General features: G+C 40.4%; 1 protein-coding gene across 9 annotated transcripts in view; it reads left to right on the plus strand.

The window, feature by feature from the left end:
- The first annotated feature begins 483 nt into the window (after window positions 1-483).
- PIK3AP1 (phosphoinositide-3-kinase adaptor protein 1) overlaps window positions 484-26,965 on the plus strand; it is a 126,771-nt gene continuing 100,289 nt past the window's right edge. For 3 of the 9 annotated variants that reach the window (XM_087963725.1, XM_087963726.1, XM_087963727.1), the window contains exons 1-2: window positions 932-1,048; window positions 22,819-23,226. In XM_087963725.1, coding sequence (XP_087819851.1) covers window positions 1,033-1,048; window positions 22,819-23,226 — 424 coding nt within the window. In that variant the 5' untranslated portion in view covers window positions 932-1,032. Of the gene's footprint in view, window positions 1,049-1,152; window positions 1,432-22,818; window positions 23,227-26,965 lie in introns of those variants that run through there. The other 6 variants (XM_087963732.1, XM_087963733.1, XM_087963729.1 and 3 more) reach the window with 5 other exon arrangements.

Below are 26,965 nucleotides of genomic sequence, written 5' to 3' on the forward strand. Positions count from 1 at the left end.
GATTTGGACAAAGAAGAAGCCATCTTTGATGAACAAGTAACTTCAGAAACTTTCAGAAAAGATGTTTTATGTTTTTATGTTTTATGTTTTGTTTGTTTGTGTATTGCCTTTGAAAATTAATAAAATTTGTTTAAAAAAAAAACAACTTCCAAAACAGGTCAAGTAGCTCTGGGGAGGCTAGTCATAAATTAGAATACTTGCTAAGCAGTCGGCCATTAAGTGAGGACCACTTGTATTTGGTTTGCCAGTCACCTGGCCACAACCACTCAGTCATGTGACCACCAAGCCACTCCCAGCCAGCAAGCCCCCCCAGCCAGTCACGTGACCAAGCCATGCCCACCCACTCACATGATCTGCAAGCCACACACTCAAATTAGGCCACGTCCACAGAAATTTGAATCCCACCCCTGGGTGGGGGGCACCAAGGATGAGTTTGTAGCACCAAGGACTGAAAGAGTCCGGGAACCACCGGCCTATAAGCACTGTAAGTAAAAATAAATGGTAGCAATTATCTTTCTTCGCTGTGAATGCAACGCACTAAAGTACAACACTGAGATTGGTGCTTTGCCACTTATTTTGCATACAGTATCGTACAGAAGTACAGGATCGGCAGCGAAGAATCCCGCTCCCCGGATAGGCGCTTTCCCCATCTTCACAGCGGTTCGCGGGCTACACTTAACTGCCCGAAGCCTGCTGAGGTGGTCCAGTTGCCCAGTTCCTGGGCTGCGCCGAACGAACCACTTGCGCCCGGCACGCGCGGCTGACCGAAGGGGGATCCATTCGCCTAATCGTGGGAACTCCGCCAGGGCCGCCCGTCGCTTTTCTACCGCCGCAGAAAAAGGGGAAGGGGAAGGGAAAGAGAGGAAGTGGTCGCCGCCTCAGCCGGCCGTTCTCGCCGAGGCGCCAGAACTGTCGCGTCGCCGTGGTAGGAGCCTGTCTCCCCACAAGCGCCGGAAGGAGGCTGGAGCAGGACCTCCGGCTGACTTGCCGGCCATAAGGAGGCAGCTCGACTTGTCTGAGGTGAAGCTCGGCATGGCGGCCGCCCCAGGTAAGTGAGGCGAACTCGGAGGTCGGAGAAAGAGTCCCCCCCCCACCAGCCGTGGACAGCAGCGCCTATCCGGTCCGCTGCGCCCCCTTCATTTCGGTCATTTCGTTTCGATAGCGGAAGAAGCGTAGCAAGGCTTCTACTTCTCTTGCTTGCTGACGCCCGATTCTGGCTCGCTCAGGTGGACGAAGAACGTCCGGCCAAATGAGGGCGGCCAAGAAAGTGGCGCGTACGGATAAACTTGCGGCGTTCCTACGACGACTCTAAACGTTCCCGAGTTTCGTTGACGGGATCGGGCTAACCGAGGTTCTGGTGGTGCTAGCGGATGCTAAAAAGAAAGCAGGGACTGAGTGCCTCTCCCTGGAGCAGCTTTAGACACCGTTCCTGTGCGTTTTCTTTTTCTTTTTGTTTTTATGGGAAAATTACCCAGTAAGCTTCGCACTTTTTCAGTGAAACTTATTGGTGACTAGAAGCCCTTTTCTGTTTTGCCTAAAACAGAAAAAAATGAACAGAGGCTTGCTTATTTCGATGATTAAATCGTATAGATGATAGAAAGAATTATATTGTAATTATAGAGTAAGAGGTAAATTTATAATTGAATTTGTAACTGCTTTAAAAAAGATTGGAAGTCACTTTGTATCTTTTCTTTATTTTAACTTTTTCTCCTTTCTTGCACTTTTAGCTTTCTGTTTGATTTTTTTCTTTTTCTTATACTTTTTATATAAGCTTGTTCTAGTTTTTATCTTTATTCATAAATATATAAAGGAACTTGTTGCCAAATCAGCTTTGCACATAATACATGTATGTATGTAATATGTAGTTCCACTTGATCCTGTTTAGACTGCCCTAAGGAGTAGTGCAATCTAGTTGGATTCACACTGCAAAATGAGCGACAAAGGGGTCACATTTTAGCCTAGCTTGTTAACTGAAGCCTATGCATATAATTAATTTATGATTCCTCTAAAAAGACATAAAAAGGGCTGAGTGAATCATACTTCAGGGGTAATCAAGAGTAAGCATATGGTTCAAATACTGTCTGTCTCTTTTTTCTGAATTACAGATGTATTTTACCTGAATTCTTGTATAGCCAGACTGTTGGGAGTTATCCCACAACCATACTGGCTTCTAAAACTGATTCAGCTACAAATCAGAGGTTCAATGTCTTCTCTTGTCTATGTATATACTTGACAATTATTGACATTATTTAGAAAATCTTCAAATTTCAGCACTTCAAATCTCCTGCCTTTTTGCTGTTTCCATATAAATTCCAAAATTAGATATGATTACAACCTATTTAGAAAATTGCTTAGATATACTGCATTGCAGCAGCCAGATTGTAAAAAAAAGTTGCATGGAATTAAACACTATGCTAATTAAAAGATAGAAACATGCAATTTAAAGTATTCTTTAATTGCATTATATTATTTTTACTATTCTTTATTTTACAATGTATGTGTTGTAAATAACTTTATCATCTACCTAAGTTATTAAGCATATTAGAAACTAAATAAAGTAACCAAGGTACATTATCATGTGTAAATTGGATTATGCTGCTGTAAAATCAGCAGCTTTAAATTTCTCCTAAATCTGCTAAGGATTGAAGCCAGAAAATACAAGCAAGTTTCTCTTCTGTTTTTTAATTTAAGCTTCTGCATGGATAATGTACAAAGAGGGAACTCATGCAAGACCCTTTGAGGGGCTTTTTGAACTGTTCTGACGTAATGGTTTCATTTTCCCCAAAGCTAAAAGCAGAGGAAGTGCAGGCCTATAGAAACATGAACTCTGTCTAAATTCTGGAATAGATTAAATAATCAGTCTGTGAGGATTTGGAAAACAATACATTGTTTGGCATGAACCACCATTGATTTGTTAAGAATAAATATTTTAAACCAGAGAGCCAGCTTGGTGTAGTAATTAAGGTATCAGGCTAGAAACCGGAAACCATGAGTTATAGTTCAGCCTTGGGCATGAAGTCAGTTGGGTAACCCTGGGCCAGTCACTTTCTCTCAGCCCTAGGAAGGAGGCAATAGCAAACTATTTCTGAAAAACCTTGCCAAGAAAACTGTAGGGACTTGTCCGGGCAGTTTCCGAGATTTGGACATGATTGAACAGAAAAAAAAACCTAAAATCAACCTGATCTCGTCTTTTGATAGAATAGTTTAGCTGACAGTGATAACGCAGGAGTGACTTCAGCAAAGTTTTTGACAAATTTCCCCTGAAATTCTGGTAAAGAAGATAACTGAATATGAGCTGAATGGTATTCCCATTCAATAGATATAGAACTGGTTGAACAAAGAATAATGGCTCCATGTCAAGTTGGTCGGAGATCTCAAATGACATTCTGTAGGAATCTGCTATAGATCCTATGCAGTAGAGGGCCCAAATCCCCAGATTGTGGAGTGGTAGCAATCTGTGGCCTGTTGGGAACTAGGTTGCACAAGCGGTGTGTAAGTGGACAAAGCTTCATTTGCACATGCAGGGGATCTAGGCTGCACATGAAATCATCTTCTCCCTGATGCTGACACTGCCGATGTTGCCACTTCGTGAAGCTAGAAAGGTTGGGGACCGCTGCTGTACAGTTCAATATATTTATGTTGATGAGGGATTAGAAAATATCATCAGAGCTGTAGATAACCCAAAGTTAGGAGAAAATCTCTATCAAGTATCAAGATTCAGAAAAAAAATTTGGAAAAATGTTTTTTCCACAGATTATTAACAAATACGTGTAACTATTTTTCTAAATTAATATATTTGGATTTCTCTGACAGATAAATTCACAAAAGTCTCCAAGAATAGTTATATTTCATTTAGATCAGTTTGTACTAACATTTGCAAATTAAAACATGTAAAATGGTTAAGGATTAGCATTGGAAATTCCAGTCCCAATTAGGTTTACTAAGTGAAGGCCATCTGTTCTGTTGATAGTTTCCTGAATGCTATTGAATGCTCATTGATTGGAACAATAACCTTGTTGAACTAGCTGTAGGAGCTTAAAGATGCATTTAATGAATATAGTTTCTGGCTAGGATGATTAATACTTTAGAGGTGAAAAAGAAGATTCAAAAAAGTTCTAAACTGACTTTAGGAGTGGGCTAAAATGAATAGGATGGAATATAATAGGAAGAAGTATAAAGTTCTACATCTAAGTAGGAAAAATAAAAGGCACAAAAGTATGGGAGAGCCTAGTTTAGCAGTAGTATATATGAAAAGGTTTTTGTCAATTACAGTTAAATAAATTTGATCCAGTACTGTGTGCAGTTGCTAAAACGCAAATACTATCTTGGAATGGGTTAACAGACACATTGAATTCATTGAATGCTTGATCTAACAATTATATCAACCTTATAGAAGAATTCAGCTATTTTTGTAGGCAGTTGGGATTCAAATTTATTATATCACATAAATCGTTCTATGCTGTAAAACTGTAGATGATACCTTGTATGTATTTGAGTATAATAACAGCACCAGTGCTCCCTGACTGAATGAGTGTATATTTGTTGAATAAACAGAGAATTGCTACCATTACTACTTAGAGAAAGGCCTGTAGATTTAATGGTCATTTTCAGGCCATATCTTGTAGCTAAAATGCAGGTGCCCTGTGTGGGGATAGAGCACCTCAATAATAAACAGAGAATTGCTACCATTACTACTTAGAGAAAGGCCTGTAGATTTAATGGTCATTTTCAGGCCATATCTTGTAGCTAAAATGCAAGTGCCCTGTGTAGGGATAGAGCACCTCAATAATAAACAGAGAATTGCTACCATTACTACTTAGAGAAAGGCCTGTAGATTTAATGGTCATTTTCAGGCCATATCTTGTAGCTAAAATGCAGGTGCCCTGTGTGGGGATAGAGCACCTCAATGTTGCAGCCACTGATAGAAACAAAACAGTTTGAAGGAAGTGGAAGAAACCATATGGTTAATAATAAGTTACTTCTTTGGAGTAGGACCATCAATTCTTCCCTAATTTGCTGCAACTGAAGAGACAATTGTTTTATTTGGAAGATAGCCAAAATGTTAACCTGTGATGTTGAAACAACCTAATAATGTGGATACTATCAATATCTGAAGGATAGAATTTGCAAAAATAGTTGGATTAAATTTGATTCAACCAAGTTACTTTAGCTAATTTTATGTTTACCAGATTCTCTTTGAATTATGATCCTTCGCAGATTGCAGCCTTTAACTTTTTAGTCTGAGTATTATCATCAAATTTGATGTCAGATTTGTCCTAACTCAGTCATTAGGAAGAAAGAGCCTTCGACTGCATTCACAGTGAAAGGTATACATTATTGGAGCCAAGCAGTTACAAGTTAGGAAAAAGCCAGACCTGAGGTTTGCATATGAAAACTGCCTTACTTTCCCCTTTCCCAGGTCCTTCTCCCCCATTATCTTCCTGGTGCCCAACTGAATTCAAACTAATTGTTTTTGTTAAGCCTGAATTCCCCAACGGGTGTTAAGGAAAACAAACTAAACAGAATGTGCAGCGAAGTCAGATAGGAAGACAGGTAAATGTGTGAGATAAGCCTTCTCGTTAACACGCAGTAAAAATACAGATACGCTTGTGCTATCAAAATTATAATTTATTCCATTTAAGAATTATAGCATAGTCATGTAAACAGTCCAGTAGTCATATATCAATTTCAGTCAAGTCTTGTCAGGGATACTCTATTTGCAAAGTCCGTGTTGAATAGCCAATGTCAGTACACTTACAATAAATCAGTCCAATCTTCTCTCCATTGAGAAATATCAACACACTTCTTCACTCCCCGTTTCAGCAAGAACGCAGTCTTCAATAAGCCAGCCAGTAATTAGGGATCATTAAGCCAGAGAGTGCCTTGCTGCTTATATAGTACTTTTACAGCTGCCCCCTTAATTACATTCCTTTAGCTTAAAGTCACATACACTTTATCTGACAAACCATGATTCATCATTTTATTATCTTTACCCAAAACAGTTAGGGTAAAACAATGTTATCCCTAACATTCTTCCCTTTTGGGTAATAATAATAAATATTACAATAATATATCCATTTACACCTTTAAATCATAATTGTCACAACTCTCTTTAAATTTTACAACACCTTGTGCTTTTGTAAACTGGTCTACAATATTTTCTTCCGTCATGCAGTACTCAAGTTTAATTAGACCATTTTTTACAGATTCTCTAACATTTAAGTATCTTAAATCAGTATGCTTTGATCTAGTCTTTACAGCAATATTAGTAGCTAACTGTATAGCTGCCTGGTTGTCCTCGTACACAATAATAGAATCTTTAACAGTTATACCCATGTCTAATAATAACTGTTTGTACAGAATTAAGTCAGTGCATAGAAATGACAGACATGAAAATTCTGCTTCCATCGTTGACAAGCTAATATGCTGTTGTCTGATTGACCTCCACCCTATTAAAGTCTTACCAAATAATATAGCCATCCCAGATGTTGATTTTCTAGTATTTATGTCAGTTGCAAAACTTGCATCTGCATAGGCACTAAGATTCAAATCACCTTTTGGCTCTAGATACAATGCATGGTGCATTGTTCCTTTAAGATATCTTAAAATTCTCTTTAATGCTTGCCAATGACATTGATGTGGATCATTATTATATCGTGCCAGCTGATTAACACTATAAGCTATATCTGGCCTAGACCAATTGCTTATATATGATAAGCTACCAATCAAAGATTGATATATGGTCTTATCAAATTTTGGACTTTGAGCATCAATTTTGCAAATTTCCTGACTCATTGGAGTCTTTGCAGGCTTACAAAGTTCCATTTTATATAATTTAATTAATTGGCAAATTTTATCCTCTTGAGATATCTTAAATCCTTTTGTGGTTTTATTAATTGTCAATCCTAGATACTTTTTAATTTCACCTAAATGCTTTAATTTTATCCTTTTGGCTAATAATGAAATAATCTCAGTAGCTTCATTATTGGTCTTAGTAATCAAAGCAATATCATCTGTAAATAATAACAATAATGATACCGTTCCATTATTTTCTCTTTTAAACATACATGGATCTGCTAAACCAGATTTAAACCCTATATTGTTTAATTCTTTCACAATATATTGGTTCCATTCATAGCCAGATTGTTTCAATCCATATAAACTCTTCTTGAGTTTCCAACAATCATTGCTATTTACTTTATTATCATTTATACCAACCGGTTTTTTCAAATATATTGTATGCTGCAATGGTGCATGTAGATATGCAGTTTCTACGTCTAAATGGTTAACAATATAATTCTTCTTAGCTGCCCATACTAACGCTGCTCTTAAAATTGTAGCCTTAAGATTTGGTGCAAATACCTCATCATAATCAAATACATTTTGGTTAAATCCTTGTGCTACTAATCTAGCCTTATAAGTTACTTTCCCATTATTTCCAGTCTTTACTTTAAATATCCATTTGCATCCAATGGATTTTTCTCCTGGAGGTAATTTGGTTTCTTCATAAACCTTCATTTCTTTTAATGAATTTAACTCTTTATTCATTGCCTTTTTCCAATTCTCCTGATCCTTAGCAGAATACATCTTAAGTTCATCTATGCTAGTAGGAACTTTATTTACTTGGCAAACGATACTTGCCTGGTATCTATCAGGTGGTCTGGTTATACGCGTTGTGCGTCTAGGTATAACAGGACTTACAGGTAGACTTTCCTTTATTTCCTGTTCTTGACTATCTATCTTTTCTTGATCAATTATTTCCTCTTGATCTGATTCTATTTGCTCTTCATGGATTTCTTCTTTAATTGGACTTTTCTTATAACTAGTCTTTTCTTTCTGCCTCTTATAGGATTCTATAATAACATCATTATCTGAATCCTGCTCTAATCTATTCCATCCTATATGTACTAGGAATTGTGCACTAGCACTGCAGTATACTCTAGATGTACCTGGTTCCCAGAATCTATAAGATCTATGGTTTGCTTGATATCCAACAACAATTAATCTTTTAGCTCTATGTTGTCCTTTGTGCCTGAGTTGTGTAGGGATATGCACCCATGCTGGTGCACCAAATGTGTGAATATAACTCAAATCAGGTTTCCTACCATGCCACAGAGTGAATGGTAATTCACCTGTTGTTGAATTAACAACATTGTTTAATATGTGATTACCACACATTATAGCTTCTCCCCACAAATTGTCAGGTAATCCAGAATCAGATAACATTGTCCTTCCCATTGATTGCAGTGTTTGGCCTCTTCTCTCTATAAAGGCATTATGTTGAGGCCTATATGGTGCAGACTTTTTATGTTGAATACCTGCCATTCTAAGTCTATTCTGGAATTTATTATTTGTAAATTCCGCACCATTATCTGTTATAAGAGTTACTAATTTCTTTTTAGTTTTCCTCTCTGCAAATTTTAACCAATTAAAGAAATTTGTATACGTTTCAGTTTTTCTCTTCATTAAAAAAACAGAAACCATACCTAGAATAGTGGTCCATTATGCTTAATATGTATCTAGCACCACCTACACTTGGCTTTTTAGGACCTATTATATCGGCAAATACTACCTCTAAAGGCTCTTTGGTAGTAAATCCATCAACTCTATTTGCCGGTATAACTTTGCTTTTGTTTTGATTACAAGCAGAACATTTCAAATACTTATTACAAGGTTTCAAACTTATTCCTTTAGATAGTTGAACAGTTCTCTTAATCATTTTAAAATTTAAATGACCTAACCTTCGGTGTAACAAGTGAATACATTCATCATGAGGTTTCTTATTTTCATAAATTGTGTTAGCCACCTTTAAACCATTATCATTTAACACATATAAGTCACCTCTTAAAGATGCAGTAATTTTCTTACCTTCTTTTTCTATTAAACAAGTATCTCCCCTAAAGGTAACTATGTATCCTAATCTAACCAACATTCTAACTGAAAGCAAATTAAATTTAAGTTGAGGTACATATAACATTTTTATGTTCTCCTTTATACTAGAACAATGAGCAATACCTTGACCTTTTGCCTTCAGTTTCCATCCGTTTGCTAATGAGATATGTTTTGAACTCGTGGACATTTTTACAAATTTTTTGTTATCATTTGTAATACAGTGGGACGCACCACTGTCAACCACCCATAAATTATTTTTTACAACTCCATTACTATACATTGCTAACTCATAATTCTTATTTCTTCTTTGATGGCTTCCAGCATTCTGGCTTGCATTCTGGCTTGCATTCTGGCTCTTTGGTTTCTTACAAAATCTTGCAAAATGTCCTCTCCCTCCACAATTAAAACACTTTTTAATTGCGAATGCAGTAGGAGATTCATTATTTTTCTTTTGAGGTTGCTCCCTCCTTAACTGATCTCTTTCAAGCCTTCTTCTGGCCTCTTCAATCAATCTGCCAGTGATATCAGTTAAAGTTAGGCTTTCTTTAGGCAATATTTCAAGGGAAGTTACGTAGTCATCAAAACTTTTGTCTAATGAAGATAGAATTATGTAGACCTGGTGTAGTTCAGAGAAAATTAATTCCTTCTCATGAAGTTCTTGAAAAATGCTTTTCATAGTATTCAAATGACTCAGCATATCACCGTTCTTTTGGAGATACATCCGGAAAAGCTTTCGTGTTAGATTTATGTGAGCACCAACATCATCTCGAACATAAATCCTCCTCAGTTTTTGCCAACACCCAACAGCAGTTTGCTCTCCGCGTATATGAACAAGCTGTTGATCAGATAAAGTTAGACCTATGATGCAAAGTGCTTGCTCATTTTTCTGTTTAAATTCTTCTATCTTTAGACTATCTTCCTCATCTTCAGGATCCCATTCTTCTACATTTGGTGGGTTTTCAATTATGTTCCACAGACCTTCTCTTCGTAGAAGTAGACTACATTTCATAGACCATGAAACATAGTTTGTTCCATCCAGCTTGGATATAAGGGACAAACTTTGTAGACTGACTTGTGCCATGTTTCACTATATGGAAATAAAACTATAATTGATAAAACACAGCTGTCTGTTTACTGTAACGTGTAACAACACAAAATCTCACTTTTTACATAAACCTGTTTTTATCCTAGTTAAACTGACTTTGCATTCTCTCTGGGCCCATAACCAGTGTTAAGCCTGAATTCCCCAACGGGTGTTAAGGAAAACAAACTAAACAGAATGTGCAGCGAAGTCAGATAGGAAGACAGGTAAATGTGTGAGATAAGCCTTCTCGTTAACACGCAGTAAAAATACAGATACGCTTGTGCTATCAAAATTATAATTTATTCCATTTAAGAATTATAGCATAGTCATGTAAACAGTCCAGTAGTCATATACCAAATTCAGTCAAGTCTTTTCAGGGATACTCTATTTGCAAAGTCCGTGTTGAATAGCCAATGTCAGTACACTTACAATAAATCAGTCCAATCTTCTCTCCGTTGAGAAATATCAACACACTTCTTCACTCCCCCGTTTCAGCAAGAACGCAGTCTTCAATAAGCCAGCCAGTAATTAGGGATCATTAAGCCAGAGAGTGCCTTGCTGCTTATATAGTACTTTTACAGCTGCCCCCTTAATTACATTCCTTTAGCTTAAAGTCACATACACTTTATCTGACAAACCATGATTCATCATTTTATTATCTTTACCCAAAACAGTTAGGGTAAAACAATGTTATCCCTAACAGTTTTGATAACAGTTCTAATGCTTGGTAGGTTCCGCAATGGTCCACATTCTATTCCCATGTTTTGTGACCTTGGGACCAGCTGGCCAATGTCTCTGACAGGCACTTGGAATAGTTTTGGTTTCTGGTCTTCCTCTCCCACCTGTTTCCCCCACCCACCCACCCCCGTTCATGGCAGTCTAGCATCACTGAAGAAGCAATGTGGCAAAGCAGGATGGTAGCACTGACATTCTACCCCCTTTAAAATGAAAGGCTAGTCCTAGGAGGGAGAAAAAGAGAAAATAAATGAGAGATTAATGGATTATTTCAGTGGGGTTTATCAGGGTATTTGCCATGGAATTTTTGAAGGAGACGGGATTGCACATGTTGCGAATTGACCCACTTAGTTTCAGAGGGAGGAAAGTCCATCCATAGGATTAAGTATTGGAATTTGCCATATGAAGATGGGAGTCAAGAAAGTCTTTGATCTCAAAGTGTTGTTTTTGCTTTAATGAGGTTTGGTGCTGCAGGTGGGTTCATTGCAGGGTGCAAAGGGGATGTGGCCACCCACTTTAATAGGCTGCAGTGGAAAATGGGATGGGTGTACCTGAGATTTTTTGGCAATGTTAATTGAACTGTGACAGGGTTAATAACTCAGGAAATGGGGAATGGGCCAATATACTTTGGGCCCTATTTTTTAAACTACTGCCTTAACTGCAACAATTTGGTGAGAGGTAGACTTCCTTTCCCACTTAAAAAGTCCTTTTGCTGAGAACATTTTTCATCTGCAGATTTTTAATAAGTTTTTATGTGTGTATCTTCTTGCACCTTGTACACAACAGGTCAGGTGGTTTGGAAGGATTTAATTCATTCTGCCAGTAAGGTGGTTTGGGGGTTCAGCCAGGGTAGTTCTGGTACAGCCACAAAATCTTGGCTGGTTGTCACTCAGAATGGTGTGAATCTGGTACTGCTATGAACTGCACTGTTGTATGCAACTTCTGTTGAATATCCAAATGAAAGAGTGAAGCTAAGGAATGAAGGCTTCACTCCGGTCCACCATTACGGCGGGAAAAATAGTTTATCCTGATTGGCTGAGCCGTCTGACAGCTCTCTATAAAAGGATGAGCTGTCAGACAGGGAAGCTGCTGGGTTGTTCTTGTTGCTTAATAAAGAGTTTGAAGTCGAAAATCACCATCTATCTCTTCACTCAGCCACAATCTAACAGTGGCGACAAAGGTGGGATCAGAAGAGAAATAATCAAAAAGAGCTGATCGTGATCCCAGCTGGAGCAAAGAAGATGGGCTGTGGCGGCATCTCACTCTCAGTGACCATCACACAGCCTCCTAATCGCGGATCTGCATCGGTCCTACCAAGACACATGCCCCACCCGCTCTATTCAACCCAGCTTCAGAGAACTGGGACTCCTATATCGTCTGGTTCGAATTCTTCTTGGAAGCTAATGACCTCTTGGGACTCTCTGACAATAGGAAGAGGGTGCTCTTCCTGAGCTATTGCAGCTTAGACATATTTAAGACTGCCAAGGCACTCATGGCACCAGTAGCCATGCAGACTGTACCCTGGATGATGCTTCAAAGTATGCTCAGGACTCATTATGTGTCCATACCATCTAAAATTGTCAGGGGGGAGACTTCCGATTGATGTCATGACGAGACCAGAAACAGCAAACAGAGGTCTCCATTCCTGTGCTGGCTTCTCGTCGTTTGTGGGCTCTGGACAGAACCGAAAACCACCTTGGAGGGGTGACGAAGTTAAGGAGAAGTGCTCGGTGAGGTTCCAGGGGAGAATGCAACTCCTCGGTAGAAACCCCGAACTTGTTCTCTATGCCACGACGGAGAGAAGAGAGGGCCAAGATGGATGCTACAAAGTTGGGACAGCCAAGGAACATCTAAGCACAGCGCTGATGTGGAGACTGGGAAGGGTGAAAAGAATCTATATTATTTGTAATTACCCCAAAAGTCTATAATAGAGAAGAATAAATAATTGTGCTAGCAGCAGATAGAAGAAGAATTTGGAAATATAAAGAGTTTCAAAGTTTTTTTTTCAAAAAAACTAAAATTTGAAAAGGAACAAATCTAGAAGAACATTAATTTAAAATTGGTGATTGGGCAGGATTTGGCATTAAAGGGCATTAATATGAATGCTGGAAATAATTGTTTTAAAAAGGAGTAATATTTGATTTTTGAAATTGGTGAAGCTAAATAAAGAAATGGAAAAAGAGTGGCTGTGGAACTGGACTAAAAGGGCTACTATCCTGTAGATCCCTTCAAACTAACGACTTTATTAAAAGAAGAAATTAAAAAAGAAATAAAAAAGACATTATAATAAGACTCCTGGAAGTTGGACTGATTAACATTGGAAATAAAGATTTGAGGACATCGATATTTTAAAACAAGAGACACTGGTTCAAATAAAATAAAATTAACTGGATACTGGACAATTGGAATAATAAGCAATATAAAGATGAATGAAATATGTAAAGAAATAAGAATGGACATTCGAGCTATGAATGATGGATTTATGCACTAAAATACAGAATACAGAAGAAAATTCAGAAATGGTGATGGCAGAAGAAGAAGGAAAAAAAGGGGGGGAGGAGTCAGAAGAAAGGAACCAGTGAAACGGAACAAAATGAACAACAAATAATACAAAAGAAGAAAAAAGTTGAACATGAGATATTAATGATAGATATAATAAATAAGGGGGGATTGAGATTGAAATGCTGATAAATGAAATGGTTAGGGGAATACAGAGAGGAGATCAAAAGAGTCTGGGGGCAAACTTTGAGAAAAGGGAGAGAAAATATAAGAAAGTTATGCTAAATAGAGGAAGGACTAAGGGAAAAAGCCAAAAAATGATAGTAAATGGCAAGCAAGCTAAGAAAAGACGAATTAACATAAAAGAAAGACTTATAGATAATGGCTAGAAATGGAAAAGAGGGAGACTCCACAGGAAGAAGTATATTTGTAGTAAATATATATAATAGATTTTGAGGAAATGGGATTACAAACTATAACAAGAAGGAATAATTTTAATGTAATAGTGATGAAAACAAGAATTTATAATAGATTAATCAAATAAAATAGAAATGTTTATGTAAGATATAAGCGATCAATAGTTAAGATATGAAAATAAATGTTATGTGGAGTCTGACAGAGAATAGATATAACTATATAGTAAGATAATATTTTTAATGAACTGTATATTTTGTTATTCATATATATAAGGTAACAAGGTAATAATGTAAGTTTGAATTTATTGGCTAGGAGAAAATATATTAGTGCTAAAATGAGATGTTAGAGGGAAGGAAAATAAAATATAAGCAATAGTGGCAAATGTAATATTGGGGGAACATAATAGGGGAATATTATAAATTAAGATGGAATTTTTGAACATTTAAAGAAAGGTACGAAATTGTAAACATGGTGAGCACAAGAATAGATGATTAAGGAAATCAGAGATTAATATGTTTTTAATGAATTAAATATTTTGTTATCTACGTGTACAAGGTAATGAGGATACATTGTTATAAATTTGATAATATAAATATAATATATAAATATAGCAACTATAAAAATATACAATTAAGGACATTAGAGAAGGGATAACTTTAAATTAAGATGAAAATTTTGAATGGCTAATGAAATGAAATGATTTGATTAAATTATAAATATGTAGAATATATGACAAAGGAAGATAAGAGTGTGAATTAAAATAAAGAGACTGATACAAAGTAATTTATGAGAATATAAAGTTGAAAAATGATAATAGACAATGAAGTGATGCTGGAAAGTTGTATTTATGATCATGGACATGATTGGTTTAAAATGTCAAACACCTGAAACTATTTAAATGTATTTAAATAATTTAAAAATATAAAAGCTTTTTGACAAAAAAAATAAAATTGTCAGGAAGCATGAATTCAACTGCCAAAACCAGGAGGAGGGCGAGTCGATTAACCAATACATCGCCGCATTAAGAAAAGCCACGTTGTATTGTGAATTCAGGGAACTTGATTAAGTTCTCCTGGATAGAATAGTCTGCAGAATAAGGGATATTAATCTCCAAAGGTGCTTGCGCACAAAACCTAACCTGACACTACAGACAGCACTAGATGAAGCCAGAGCCGCAGAAACCTTGAACGTGTCTATGGTGGCAATTCAGAAGTCTAGCACCCCGCCAAATTTGTGCAGAGCTATTATCGTTCATCAAGAAAGCACCAAATGTGAATAATCGTCCAAGGAGAAAGATGAGGTTTGCCGCCTTCATTTGGCGAAAAAGAGGATGAACCCCAAAGCAGAAGAAAAGCAGGCTATATGCTCTGGGTGTGAGGGCAATCACCCCAGATTGGTGTGTAGATTCAAAGATGCCATTTGCCAGAGATGTGACAGGAAGGGGCACTTGGCAAGGGTCTGCCACACCAGTCACCCTGCCGCATACTGCACAAAGCAGCCTGCCTACCAGATGGGTCCCCCAAAGGAGCAACCCTGGAAAATCCAGTGGGGAGAAGGACATGTCACAGCCCAAAAACACATACCAGATGACCATTGGACAAGCAAGTTCACCATGCGCAAAGAAAATCCATGTCAAGAGTCCTCATTGAGGGCTCACTGTGTACTATGGAAGTGGACACTGGGTTGTCAATGTCAATCGTGTCCTGGGTGACAATCAAGAAAGTAGTGCCAGGGGTCATGAAAAAACAGTTGAAGTACCAATGAATTCAGCTGAAGGATTATCAAGGGAACCATATCCCTGTCATAGGGAGCGGGACCTTTCAAGTACAATTCAAAAAGTTTAGGGGACCTCTGCAGCAGACTGTAGTGAACGGCGCCCTGCCAAGCCTGCTTGGCTTAGACTGGTTCACATTCCTGGGCCTGGGATCCACACCATCTGAGATGACAGCACTGATGAGCTGATCAAGGAATTCGTGGACATTTTCAATGGGAGTTTGGGCAAATATACGGGGACACACATCTCCTTCAACCTCAACCCCAAAGTCGCCCCCATAAGGATAAAGCCACACAGGGTCCCTTTTGCATTGTGGCCCAAAATAGACAGTCAGCTTGATAAATTAATTGCCCAGGGGTTTTTGGAGCCGGTAGACCATGCCAAATGGGAGACTCCCATAGTAATGCCGGTCAAACCAGACCGCATCTGCAGGGACTACAAATGTATGATCAACAAGGCTTTACAGCAGAGTACCTATTGTTACCCACTGAGGGTGCTTTAAATGCTGCCGATTGCAATTTGGCATGAGTGTAGTACCAGGGCTATTTCAAAGCGTCATGGAATATCTTTTTACAAGACATTCCAGGGGTTGTGCCATATTTCGATTATGTCCTGATATCTGCCTCCAACCACAAGGAACTCCTTGGCTGACTAAGAATAGTCCTTAGTAGGTTTCAGGAAGTTGGACTAAAGGTTAAATAGGAGAAGTGTCAGATAGAGGTGCCCTGGGTCAAGTTTTTGGGTTATTTGATTGATGGCTCAGGAATACATCCCACTGAAGACAAGTTCAGAGCCATTAAAGAAGCTCCCACTCCCAGAAACCAGACAGAACTCCAGGCCTTCCTGGGACTGTTAAATTTCTATAGTATGTTTTTCCACAGAAGGCAACAGTGCCCAAACCATAAAGGGGCAAGATGGACCTGGGGCCAAAGGGAAACTGCTGCATTCACCGCAGTTAAACACTTCTATCTTTAGAGAGTGTCCTGATGCAATATAATGAGACTATGCCTGTAATCCTAACATGTGACACCTCCCCGTTTGGCTTCAGGGCTGTCCTCAGCCACCGAATGCCTAATGGGTTTGAGGCCCCAATCACATTTTATTCCAGGACACTATCAGCGGCCGAATGGAACTACAGCCAGCTGGACAAGAAGGCACTGGCTATAGTGGTGGGGGTCAAATGATTTCACGAGTTTCTGTATGGCTGGAAATTCGAACTGGTGACTGACCGTAAAATGCTACTGGGCCTGCTTGCCAGGGACCACCCAACATCCAACATTTTATCACTGCACATGACACACTGGACAATATTCCTGGTGGCCTACCATTATCAGCTGATTCACTGACCTGGCAAGACCCTGGGCCACGCCAACGCCCTCATCTGATGCCCTCTTCCAGCAATCATGGAAGACCCCACCCCTATTGCACCCATACTCCTCATTGAGGAGATATTTTCCAGCCCCATCACAGCAGCTGAAATAGCGAGACACTCAGCCAAGGATAAAACCTTGGCCCAAATACTAAGCTGGGTGTGGAGGGGGTGGCCAAAGGGGCCAGTTGGTGCGGACTTACAGCCATTTCATGCTCAGCAACACGAGCTACCAGCCCAAAGAGGTCTGCTGTGAGGGGATCAGATAATTGTACCCCCAAAATTAAGGAGATCGATATTAGAGGTCTTACACGTGGGGCATCCTGGCATAGTCAGGATGAAAGCACTGGCCAGAAGTTACGTGTGGTGGCCAAATATGAACAAGGAAATTGCAGAATGGGCTGCCACATGTACACCAGGAATCCAGACCAGCACCCGCCCCCTGCCCCAGCACACGAATGGGAGACACCAAAAGCACCCTGGTCAAGGGTGCACATAGATTTTGCTGGTCTGTTTCAGGGCTGTACATTTATGGTCAAAATGGATGCATACTCAAAATAAGTAGAAATAATACTCATGTCCTCAATAATATCCAAGGCAGTCATTAGGGTATTGAGAGGGCTGTTTTCAACACACGGCCTATCAGATGTACTAGCCTTGGTCAACGGGCTCCAATTCATAGCAAGTTCGAACTCTTCTTAGCAGAGCAGGGAATTTGCCATGCCCTGGTCGCACCATTGCATTCGTCCAGCAATGGTCAGGCAGAAAGAATGGTGTGATCTGTGAAAGAAGCACTATCACAAATAGGCCCAGAGGACTGGCAAACAAGGGTTGACAAATTCCTACTAGTCCAGCACGTAACCCATAGCGCCACCACAAACTGAAGCCTATCTGAGCTATTAATGGGTCACCGGCTCAGAACGGAGCTTGACCGGCTTGATACCCTAACTACGCAGCAGAAGCGCCCACCAATTCAACCAGCCAGCTCTGGTCATTCAGTGTAGGGGATTTGGTGTATGCCCACGACTACACCGGGGATGCTCTCTGGGTTCCTGCCAAGGTGGTAACCATTACAGGTCTCTGTTCATATAGGGTAGAGCTAGAGGACGGGAGACTGTGGAGAAGGCACATCGATCAACTCTGTGGCCTGTTGGGAACTTCAATCCACCAGCAACTAGAAATAACACAAACTAAAAACGCCCCTTTAGAAATGAACAAAAGTCCTGAAATCCCACCAGCAGCAGATGAAAACCCGAACTAACAATGGGTGCACATACCTGGAGAACCAGGCATCCAGTGGAGAGCCATCAGGGAACTGGTTCCAAGTGAGCAGGCCACGCCCAGGGCTGATTCCATTGGCTGACTCAGGAGCGGCAGCGGACCCAACTGAACAGGCCGCCACCACTGCTCCAACTGAATTGCGCAGGTTGGAGTGAGCTAATTGCCACCCCGCCTACCTGCGCGACTATGTCAGCTAAGCCGCTCGCTGACTGGTCAATGTCCTATCTAGATGGGGAGGGGTGGTGAATATCTAAATGAAGGAGTAAAGCCAAGGAATGAATAGTTTATCCTGATTGGTTGAGCCCATCTGACAGCTCCCTATAAAAGGGCGAGCTGTCAGACAGGCAAGCCACTGGGTTGTTCTTGTTGTTGCTTAATAAAGAGTTTGAAGTCGAAGATCAATGTCTGCCTCTTCACTCAGTCCATAATCTAACAACTTCTGCAAATGGGAAGAGGTTGGACCAGTTGTCTTGGTGGTAACTGATGTAACATCTAAGGTACTGCTCCAGCAGGCCACTTGTATTTTCACAGGTTTCATTTGTTTGGGAGTGATGCAAGGAGTGCATTTCAGTTTGAGCAGTGGCAGTGGCCTGGTCAATTGGGTCTGCTGCTGCTCCTGAGTCAGCCAATGGCACCTCTGAGTGTCCCCAACAGCTTGAGAAACTCTTACCAGAATTGTGAGGTGAATTGGACACCTCTGTCTGAGATAATCTGGTCGGGGGTGGGTGGGCATGAAGCATGTAGATCTGCTGCATAAAGTGTTTTGTTAGAATACATGCAGAGGGTATTTTGGAGCAAGCCACAAAGTGTACATGCTTAGACAAGAGGTTAATAATAAGGTTTCTGGCAGATATTTCCTTCCAGGGTGCCATGGGCTCGCCAAGGTGGTCTTTCACCACTGCACACACCAGACCCCCAGAAACACATGTCTTTCTTCACATGGGGTCACCAGAACCGAAGTTTTATTAAATGAAGAGTTTTGACAAAGTCATGGCTTCACTGTAGAATGGGTAGCGTTTGGCTTTTGGGCATGTAGAGTCAATTTTCCATGCAAGCAGACCATCACATAGAGTGCAATCCTATTGGTGGTGGATAAATTAATCATCCCTGGTTAAGGATGTTTTCAGTGCTTGTATAAGATCATCAGCCACTTGGGGCACTGTTTTGGTCTGTCCTCTTGACCAGGGCTGCCAGCTGGCTGGAGGGAATAACTGAGTTAACAGCATTCTGTTTAGGGCTGTTGTACTATGGTAGCCTGGAGAGGGCATCCGGCAAAAAATTCTTTCTCCCGGTTAAATAACATAGGGTGAAATTGAAATGGTTAAAATACTTCACCCATTGTACTTGTTTTGGAGATACCTTGCAGGATATTTTAACACCTCTAGGTTCTTTTGGTCCATGCACACTTTGAAAGGGGTCTTGCTACTTTCCAAAAAGTGCGTCCAGGTGAAAAGTGCTTCCTGCACTATATAGGCTTCCTTTTCCCAGACTGCCTACCTGTGCTCTGCATTCAAGAGCTTTTGGGAGGTGTAGGCAGAGGGTTGCAGGATTCCTTCTTTATTTTTCTGAAGGAGAACAGCCCCCACTGCTACATTACTGATGTCAGTCTGGATGACAAAAGACATATGAGAATTTGGATGCTTAAGGATGGGTTTGGCAGCGAACAAGCATTTAAGCTTCTCGAAGGCTGCTTGGAATTCCATAGACCATTTAAGTGGTTTCACTCAGTTTAGATTTCCCCTCCCTGCTTTTTTCAGGAGATTGGTAATCGGAAGGGCTATTTGGGCAAAGGATAGGATAAACTGCCAGTAAAAGTTAGCAAAGCTGAGAAAGCTCTGCATTTGCTTCCAGGTGCATGGCGTTTCCCATTCTAGTGCAGCTTTCACTTTCTCAGAGTCCTTTGTGTGAAATCCAGTAGCCTAGTCTATTTTAGTTTTATGGAATTCGCACTTGGAGAGCTTTATGTACAGCTACATATCACAGTTTTTGGACATATATTGGCACAGGCTGGTAAAAACTGACTCTAAAGGTTCCAGCAGTTTTCACCTAATTAAAAATAAAAGTTATTCCCCCTTTCTCAAACAATTAGTCACATGGTCCAATCAAGGTGCTGTCTGGTTGCTTGGAAACTTAATTCCTCCTCTCAGCCACCTGTGAGAATGTCCTTGGTTCTCAGGGGAAACTATTTTGTTTTGACTACAAAACCCCAGCTATCTCTATTTTCCCCTCCCTATCCCTCAGCATCATTGTGGCTACACTGAAACCTCCAAGATGGCCTCAGTCAGGCCAGCTTCAGAGTTGACACCTTTCTTTGAACCATACCCGGTAATAGGCTTTTCTCAAATCTGGCATGGTAAAAAAAATTCCACTTTGCTAGATGGGCTAACATGTCCTTCATTAGCAATAGGGGATATACATTTTCCACACAGATCACACTAAGCCCATGATAGTCCATGCATAGATGAAGGGAGCCATCTTTCTTTTCCCAGAATAGCACGGGAGATGCCATGCGCAACTTTGTAGATTGAATAAAACCTCTGGCTAAATTCTTATCTGTGATTGCCCTCAGTTCCTCAGCTCTCTCAGTGTCATAGAGTAGAGCTTGGGTTTGGGTAATTAGGCCCCAGGTAGAATTTCAGTGAGGCAGTTTGTGGGCTAGTGAGGTGGAAGCACATCTGAATCCTGTTCACTGAAGATTTCTTTCAAATTCCAATACTCTCTTGGGATTAGCAAAGGGAGATTTGTCTACTTGCATGCTACTGCTGTGCTTTGCCCTTTCACTTTCCTAATTGGCAGTGCATGGTTGACTCCTTGCCGCCCTTTTTTAAAGCTCCCGTGGGTGCCGTAGCTCAGCAATCAGCCCCCCAATCATGTTCTTTACCACACCAAAAGCATCTGGCCCTGCAGCAGCGAGAACTGGTGTTTTGTTTTCTTGGTTTTGAAGGCTCTCATTTTTTTGGCCCAAATAAACTTTGCTGTTCTTGAATGGTATGTGCATAGTATTTGGCCAGGTTGATTTCCACCTAATCTGCCAGGACATACCAGTCTTGGAGGGTCCTTGGCACCCCCCTGGACAGACAGGAGTAGAATATTTTGTTGGCCGATCTCTCTTGGAAGCACACTATCAGCATGCCCTGAAGCCAATCTGCCAGTTTGCTGGCCAAGCTTCAGAACTCTTGAATGTAGGCTGTGATGCATCTTCTTGCTTGCTTGAGGATTTTGGTCTGGTTCATACCATCTGGTCAGCAAGTGGGTCTTCGAACCGCTTCCTCTAGGCAGCCATAAATCTGTTGAACTGGTGCAGCTTCATTGTGTCATCATCAGGGAGGCCACTAGCCTCTGTGTGGCTTCTTCCTCAAAGGCCATGGTGATGCACTACCCTTTGGCCAGGTTGTTCAGTAGATCTGCGCCATACTCTTCCATGTAATTCCACACAGGTTAGGAGGAAGGCCAGCTGTTAGGATATGTGCAGAGTAACCCTTGTATAAAAAGGATATGCACACGGAAAACGGTTTATGAGAACAGTTACGAAGAAATATACAACCACATAGAGTTGAACAAGTTGTATTAATGTTTACTTGAAGAAATAGCACAGTCCAATAAACAGTCCATGTTATACACATTTTTAACAGTCCGGAAATATCCAGTTATAAAGTCTTACATCTAGTTATAAAGTCTTCTTACCGGTTCGATGTCTTTTACAGCAGACAAATATCAAACCATAATATAACAAATAACCTTCGATATCAACAGAATATCAAAATAAACAGGGTTAGTCAGTATCGGTCCGTAGTCAGTATCAGTATCAAGAGAGATCATCAGTGAAAAAGAGAAAGAGAATTAAACCATGATCTATAGCTCCCTCTTATGGCAACTTGTAGCATAATTAACCAACCAGAACACAGCATAATACATCACAGTATTTTCCCTTAAAGCTACAAACATATATATTTGTAGTTTATATATTGTCAACCCAACTACGTTATTTACATATACATAATACCAGCTATTTCACATCTCCATTGAATTTCACTCCTAGCACCACTGGACTGCGGTCCCCTCCTCCAGGGAGAGTGGCTCAGGTCGGTGGTGGAGCTGGTCAGGCAACTGCTGGCTGGGCTGCTGCCCCCTGGGTCTGCTGCACTGATGGTGGATCTGGGCTTCAGTTCTCAGCTTGTCAAAGGCATCCCTCAGAAAATCAGTTGCCTGCTCAAACACCATCATGTGAAGATCTGGTTCATCCGGTATGGGCTCACATGCCTGTATGGAGCACCAGGCTTGGGATTGGCTCCCACAGCTAGGAGTTACTCCTGACTCTTTCAGTCAGGTGCTTACTTCTGGGGGAGTCTCCACTTCTTCTAGCCCAGGGATACTCCCACCTGTCCCTCAGTTTCAAAGTGGCTGACCCCCAGGTCTCCATCTCCTCATTCTCTCCTTTATGGTCTGACATCTCTTGCACAATCTCCACAGTAGAGGTGATTGATTCTCTGGGTGGATTGTTACTGCCATTCTTGCTTAAACATTGGACATTCCATTCCCATGCTTGTGGGCTTAGGGTCAGCCAGCTGATGTCTCTGGCAGGCACTCGAGTAGTTTTGGTTTCTGGTCTTTCCCTCCTATCTGTTGGCCCTCTCCCCTACCCAGGGTACATGGCAGTCTTGTATCAGCCAAGATGGGGTAAAGCAGTAAAGCAACACTGACATTTGATTAAATTAGTGTAGTTTAACACCCTATTTGTAAGATCAAACTTATTTTACTTTTCAACAGAACAACACTCTGATGCTTGCAGTGTGCTGATTGTATATGGAAAAGATGCTGATGAATGGTGTCAGTATCTTCAGAGTCTCTTGCACTCATGCCAAGCAATTCAGAGCTATAAAGTGGAGAACAGAGCTTCTATTTCCATGGCGGAACAGGTTTTCTTCAAGAACAGCAAGTGTATAATTATTCTACTGTCATCTGAATTGGTACAGAGCTTCTGTATTCCCGCTGTACTTCAGAGTCTGCAAAATATTCTACAACCTCCATCAAAAGTGGTGAAATTTTTCTGTGGTGTTTCAGCATGTGAGAATTACAATGAGTTTTTCAAAGACTGGTCTCAATGGAAAGAGCTTACCTATGATGATGAACCAGAGACGTATGTTGATGCAGTCATAAATGTTATTTCAGAAGCAGGTAAGGTGCTATGTTTTTTTTAAAAAATGTCTGTATTCCCCATTCTGGGTATGGCTTTACTCTGCGTTGTACAGTATCATTTATTTTTCTTCTGTGAGCTGCTCAAAATCTATTAGAGTTAGGTGGTATCTAAATCTAATGAAATAAAAATTAAATAAAGTTAGTTAATTAGTTGATTCTTTAACTGGAGACTTTCTCCAAATTTTCATCATGCATTGTTTTCTAAACCTTCCTTGAAAACGAGCCTTGCACTTTTATATTCAAAATATTTAACTTTGCATACAACTGTAAAATCAAATACTGATGCTGTTTTCCTTGTTTCATGTTATAAATCTGAGAGATACAGGTAGTCCTCGAATTATGACCACAATTGAGCCCAACATTTCTGTTGCTAAGTGAAACATTTGTTAAGTGAGTTTGACCTATTTTATGATTTTTCTTTTCACAGTTATTAAGAGCATTTGTTAAGTGAATTTGCATTCCCCATTGACTTTGCTCATGAGAAGGTCACAAAAAGGGATCACATGACTTCGGGACACTGCAACCATCATAAATATGAATCAGTTGATAAGCATCAGAATTTTGATCATGTGACTATGGAGATGATGCAATGGTGATAAGTCCCTTGTTTCAGTGCCATTGTAACTTTGAACAATCATTAAATGAACTGTTTTAAGTTGAGGACCACCTGTAGTTTGGTGTAGTGGTAAAGATATCAGGCTAAAAACCAGGAATCCTGAGTTCAAGTTCCACCTTAAGCACAAAGCCGAGGTGATCTTGGGCCAGTCACTGTCTCTCAGCTTTAAGAAGCAGGCAATTGAAAACCAGTTCTGAAAATAATTGCCAGGAAATCTGAAGGGATGTGTCCAGGCATTCTGCAAGAATTGAATGTAAGAAAAAATATTATAAATATATTTGACTGCAGAGGACAAAAATTACAAATGACTGGGGCCAATGTCAGTGGATAATTTAATACAGGGGTGTCAAACTGTCAGCCCGTGGGCTGGATGCATCATGCACAGGCCATGTTCATCCTAGCTCCGCAAAGGCAAAAAACATGATACATCACATGACGCGATCGAGTTTGACACCTATGATTTAATAGCATGCAACTTTGTTAAATTAGATGCTTCAACAGGGATATCAATACTACATATTACAAAATTACGTAAGTACTGAATTGCAGAAATTACTTTCATATCTGTATTTTTCTGTTTTATTATTTGCATAGGATCAATGAGATTCAGGATTATCCTCTGAAAAAAGCTCAACTACTTACAGTGGATTCAGAAAGTATTCAGACCCCCTTCACTTTTGTCAAATTTGTTATGCTGCAGCCTGATTTTACAGTTGTTGAAATTTTTTTCTCATTAATCTACATCAGTACCCTATAATGACAAAGTGAAAATAGAATTTTAAAATGTCTGTAAATTAATTTAAAAAACTGAAATATATTGATATAAGCATTCAGACCCTTTGCAACAACACTTGAAATTTAACTCTAGTGCTCCTATTTTCCTTGATAGTTGCTGATATATTTCTACACCTTGATTGGAGTCCACCTGTGGTAAATTAAATTGACCTTATTTGGAAAGGCACACATCTCTCTATAGAAGGCCTCACAGCTGACAATGCATACTGTAGCAGAGTAAAAAGCCATGAGGTCAAAGGAACTGCCTACAGAGTTCAGGATTATTGCAAAGCACAGAGCTGGGAAAGCCTACAATAAAATTTCTGCTGCACTGAAAGTTCCTAAGGGCACAGTGGTCTTCATAATTCTCAAATGGAAGAAGTTTGGGACAACTAGAACTCCTCCAAGAACTGGTTGCCTGGTCAAACTGAGCAATGGAGGAGAAGGGCCTTAGTAAAAGAGGTGACCAAGAAACCTGATGGTAACTGAGCTCCAGAGATCCTGTGCGGAGATGGGACAGTTCCAGAAGGACAACCGTCACTGCAGCCCTCCACCGATCTGGGCTTTATGACTCAGTGCAAAACACATGAAAGCCTTCTTGGAATTTGCAAAAAATTACTTGGAGCAGAGGTGGTATTCAGGTTCTAACCAGTTCTGGAGAACCGGTAGCGGAAAATTTGAGTAGTTCGGAGAACTGGCGGTAAACTTTCCCCAGGAGTGGGATGGGAATGGAGATTTTTATAGTATCCTTCCCCTGCCACGCCCACCAAGCCACGCGCACAGAACTGGTAGTAAAAAAATTTGAATCCCACCATTAACTTGAAGGACTGTGAGGAATAAGATTCTCTGGTCTGATGAAACCAAGATTGAACTGCTTGGCCTCAATTCTAAACTTTATGTCTGAAGGAAACCAGGCACTACTCATCACCTGTATCATCCCAACATGGTGGTGGCTATTTTTCAGCAGCAGAGACTAAGAGATTTTTAAAATAAATTTTACAGATAAATAAATATCTAAACTTCTGTTTTCACTTTGTCATTATGGGATACTGAGTATAGATTAATGACAAAAATGAAATTCAATTGTAGAAATAGGCTGCAGCATAACAAAATGAAGAGGGTCTGAATACTTCCCGAATGCATAGTAATTGCTAAATAATTATTGTGCTCTACAGCAGGGGTCCCAACCGCCGGTCCACGGACCGGTACCGGGCCGCGGAACAAGCCTTACCGGGCCGCTGGTTGTTGGCGCCGCCATCTTTTTTGGTAAAAAAGCAATTTTTCATCAAAAAGATGGCGGCGCTTAGCGCTTCGTGAGCTTTTCCGGTAGAAAGCCATTTCTACCCGAAAAAGCTCACCGAGCGCTGGCGCCATTTTTGACGAAAATCGCTTCCGGTGACATCACGGAAGTGATTTTTCGTAAAAAAATGGCGGCGCCCAGCTGACGCCGGAACCGGGCCGTGGCGCCCAGCTGACGCCCGAACCGGGCGCGGCGTCGAAAAGGTTGGGGATCCCTGCTCTACAGGATTTTCTTGTAGTTGCTTTTAGGCTTCAAAGAGCTCTTTCTCAATATATTTTCACCCCTTTCTATGCAGAACCAGAAAAGATATATCAATATATAAGCTAATGTTTTAATGCAGAGGTCCCCAACCCCCAGGTCACAATCCACGACTAGGTTGCAGCTCATTTGGAACTGGGCCGTGCAAGTGGTGGGCAAGCGTGTGTACATGTGTAGCTCCACTTGTGTGAGTGGTGGGTGAATGTGCAAATGTGCAAAGCTTCAGGAATTGGAGCTGTACATGGTCACACATGCACCTGCCACTCACACTGAACTAACCCCACTCCTCCCCACTGTGCCACCAAGCTGGAAAGGTTGGAGAGTGCTGTTTTAACAAATGTATGGGACTGGTCACTATTACAGAAAAGATATTGAGACTTTGGAAAAAGTGCAGAGAGGAGCAAATAAGATAATTAAAGGCCTGGAGACTAAACCATATGAAGAATGGTTGCAGGAACTGGGTATGGCTAGTCTAGAAAAAAGAAGGACTAGGCGTAAGATGATAGCAGTATTCCAGTATTTGAGGGGCTACCAGAAAGAAGTGGGGTCACCTTATTTTCCAACGCACCAGAAAGCAAGACAAGAAATAATGGATGGAAACTAATCAAGGAGAGGAGCAATCTGGAATTAAGGAGAAACTTCCCAACAGTGAGGACAATTAACCAATGGAACAGCTTGTCTTCAGAAGTTGTGGGTGCTTCATCACTGGAGGTTGATGAAGAAGAGACTGGACAGCCACTTGTCTCAAATTGTATAGGGTCTCCTGCTTG

This window comes from Notechis scutatus, chromosome 4, assembly GCF_049901735.1.
Source record: "Notechis scutatus isolate UNSWTSFEM ecotype Mainland chromosome 4, rNotScu1.2, whole genome shotgun sequence".
In the NCBI taxonomy this organism is placed as follows: domain Eukaryota; kingdom Metazoa; phylum Chordata; class Lepidosauria; order Squamata; family Elapidae; genus Notechis; species Notechis scutatus.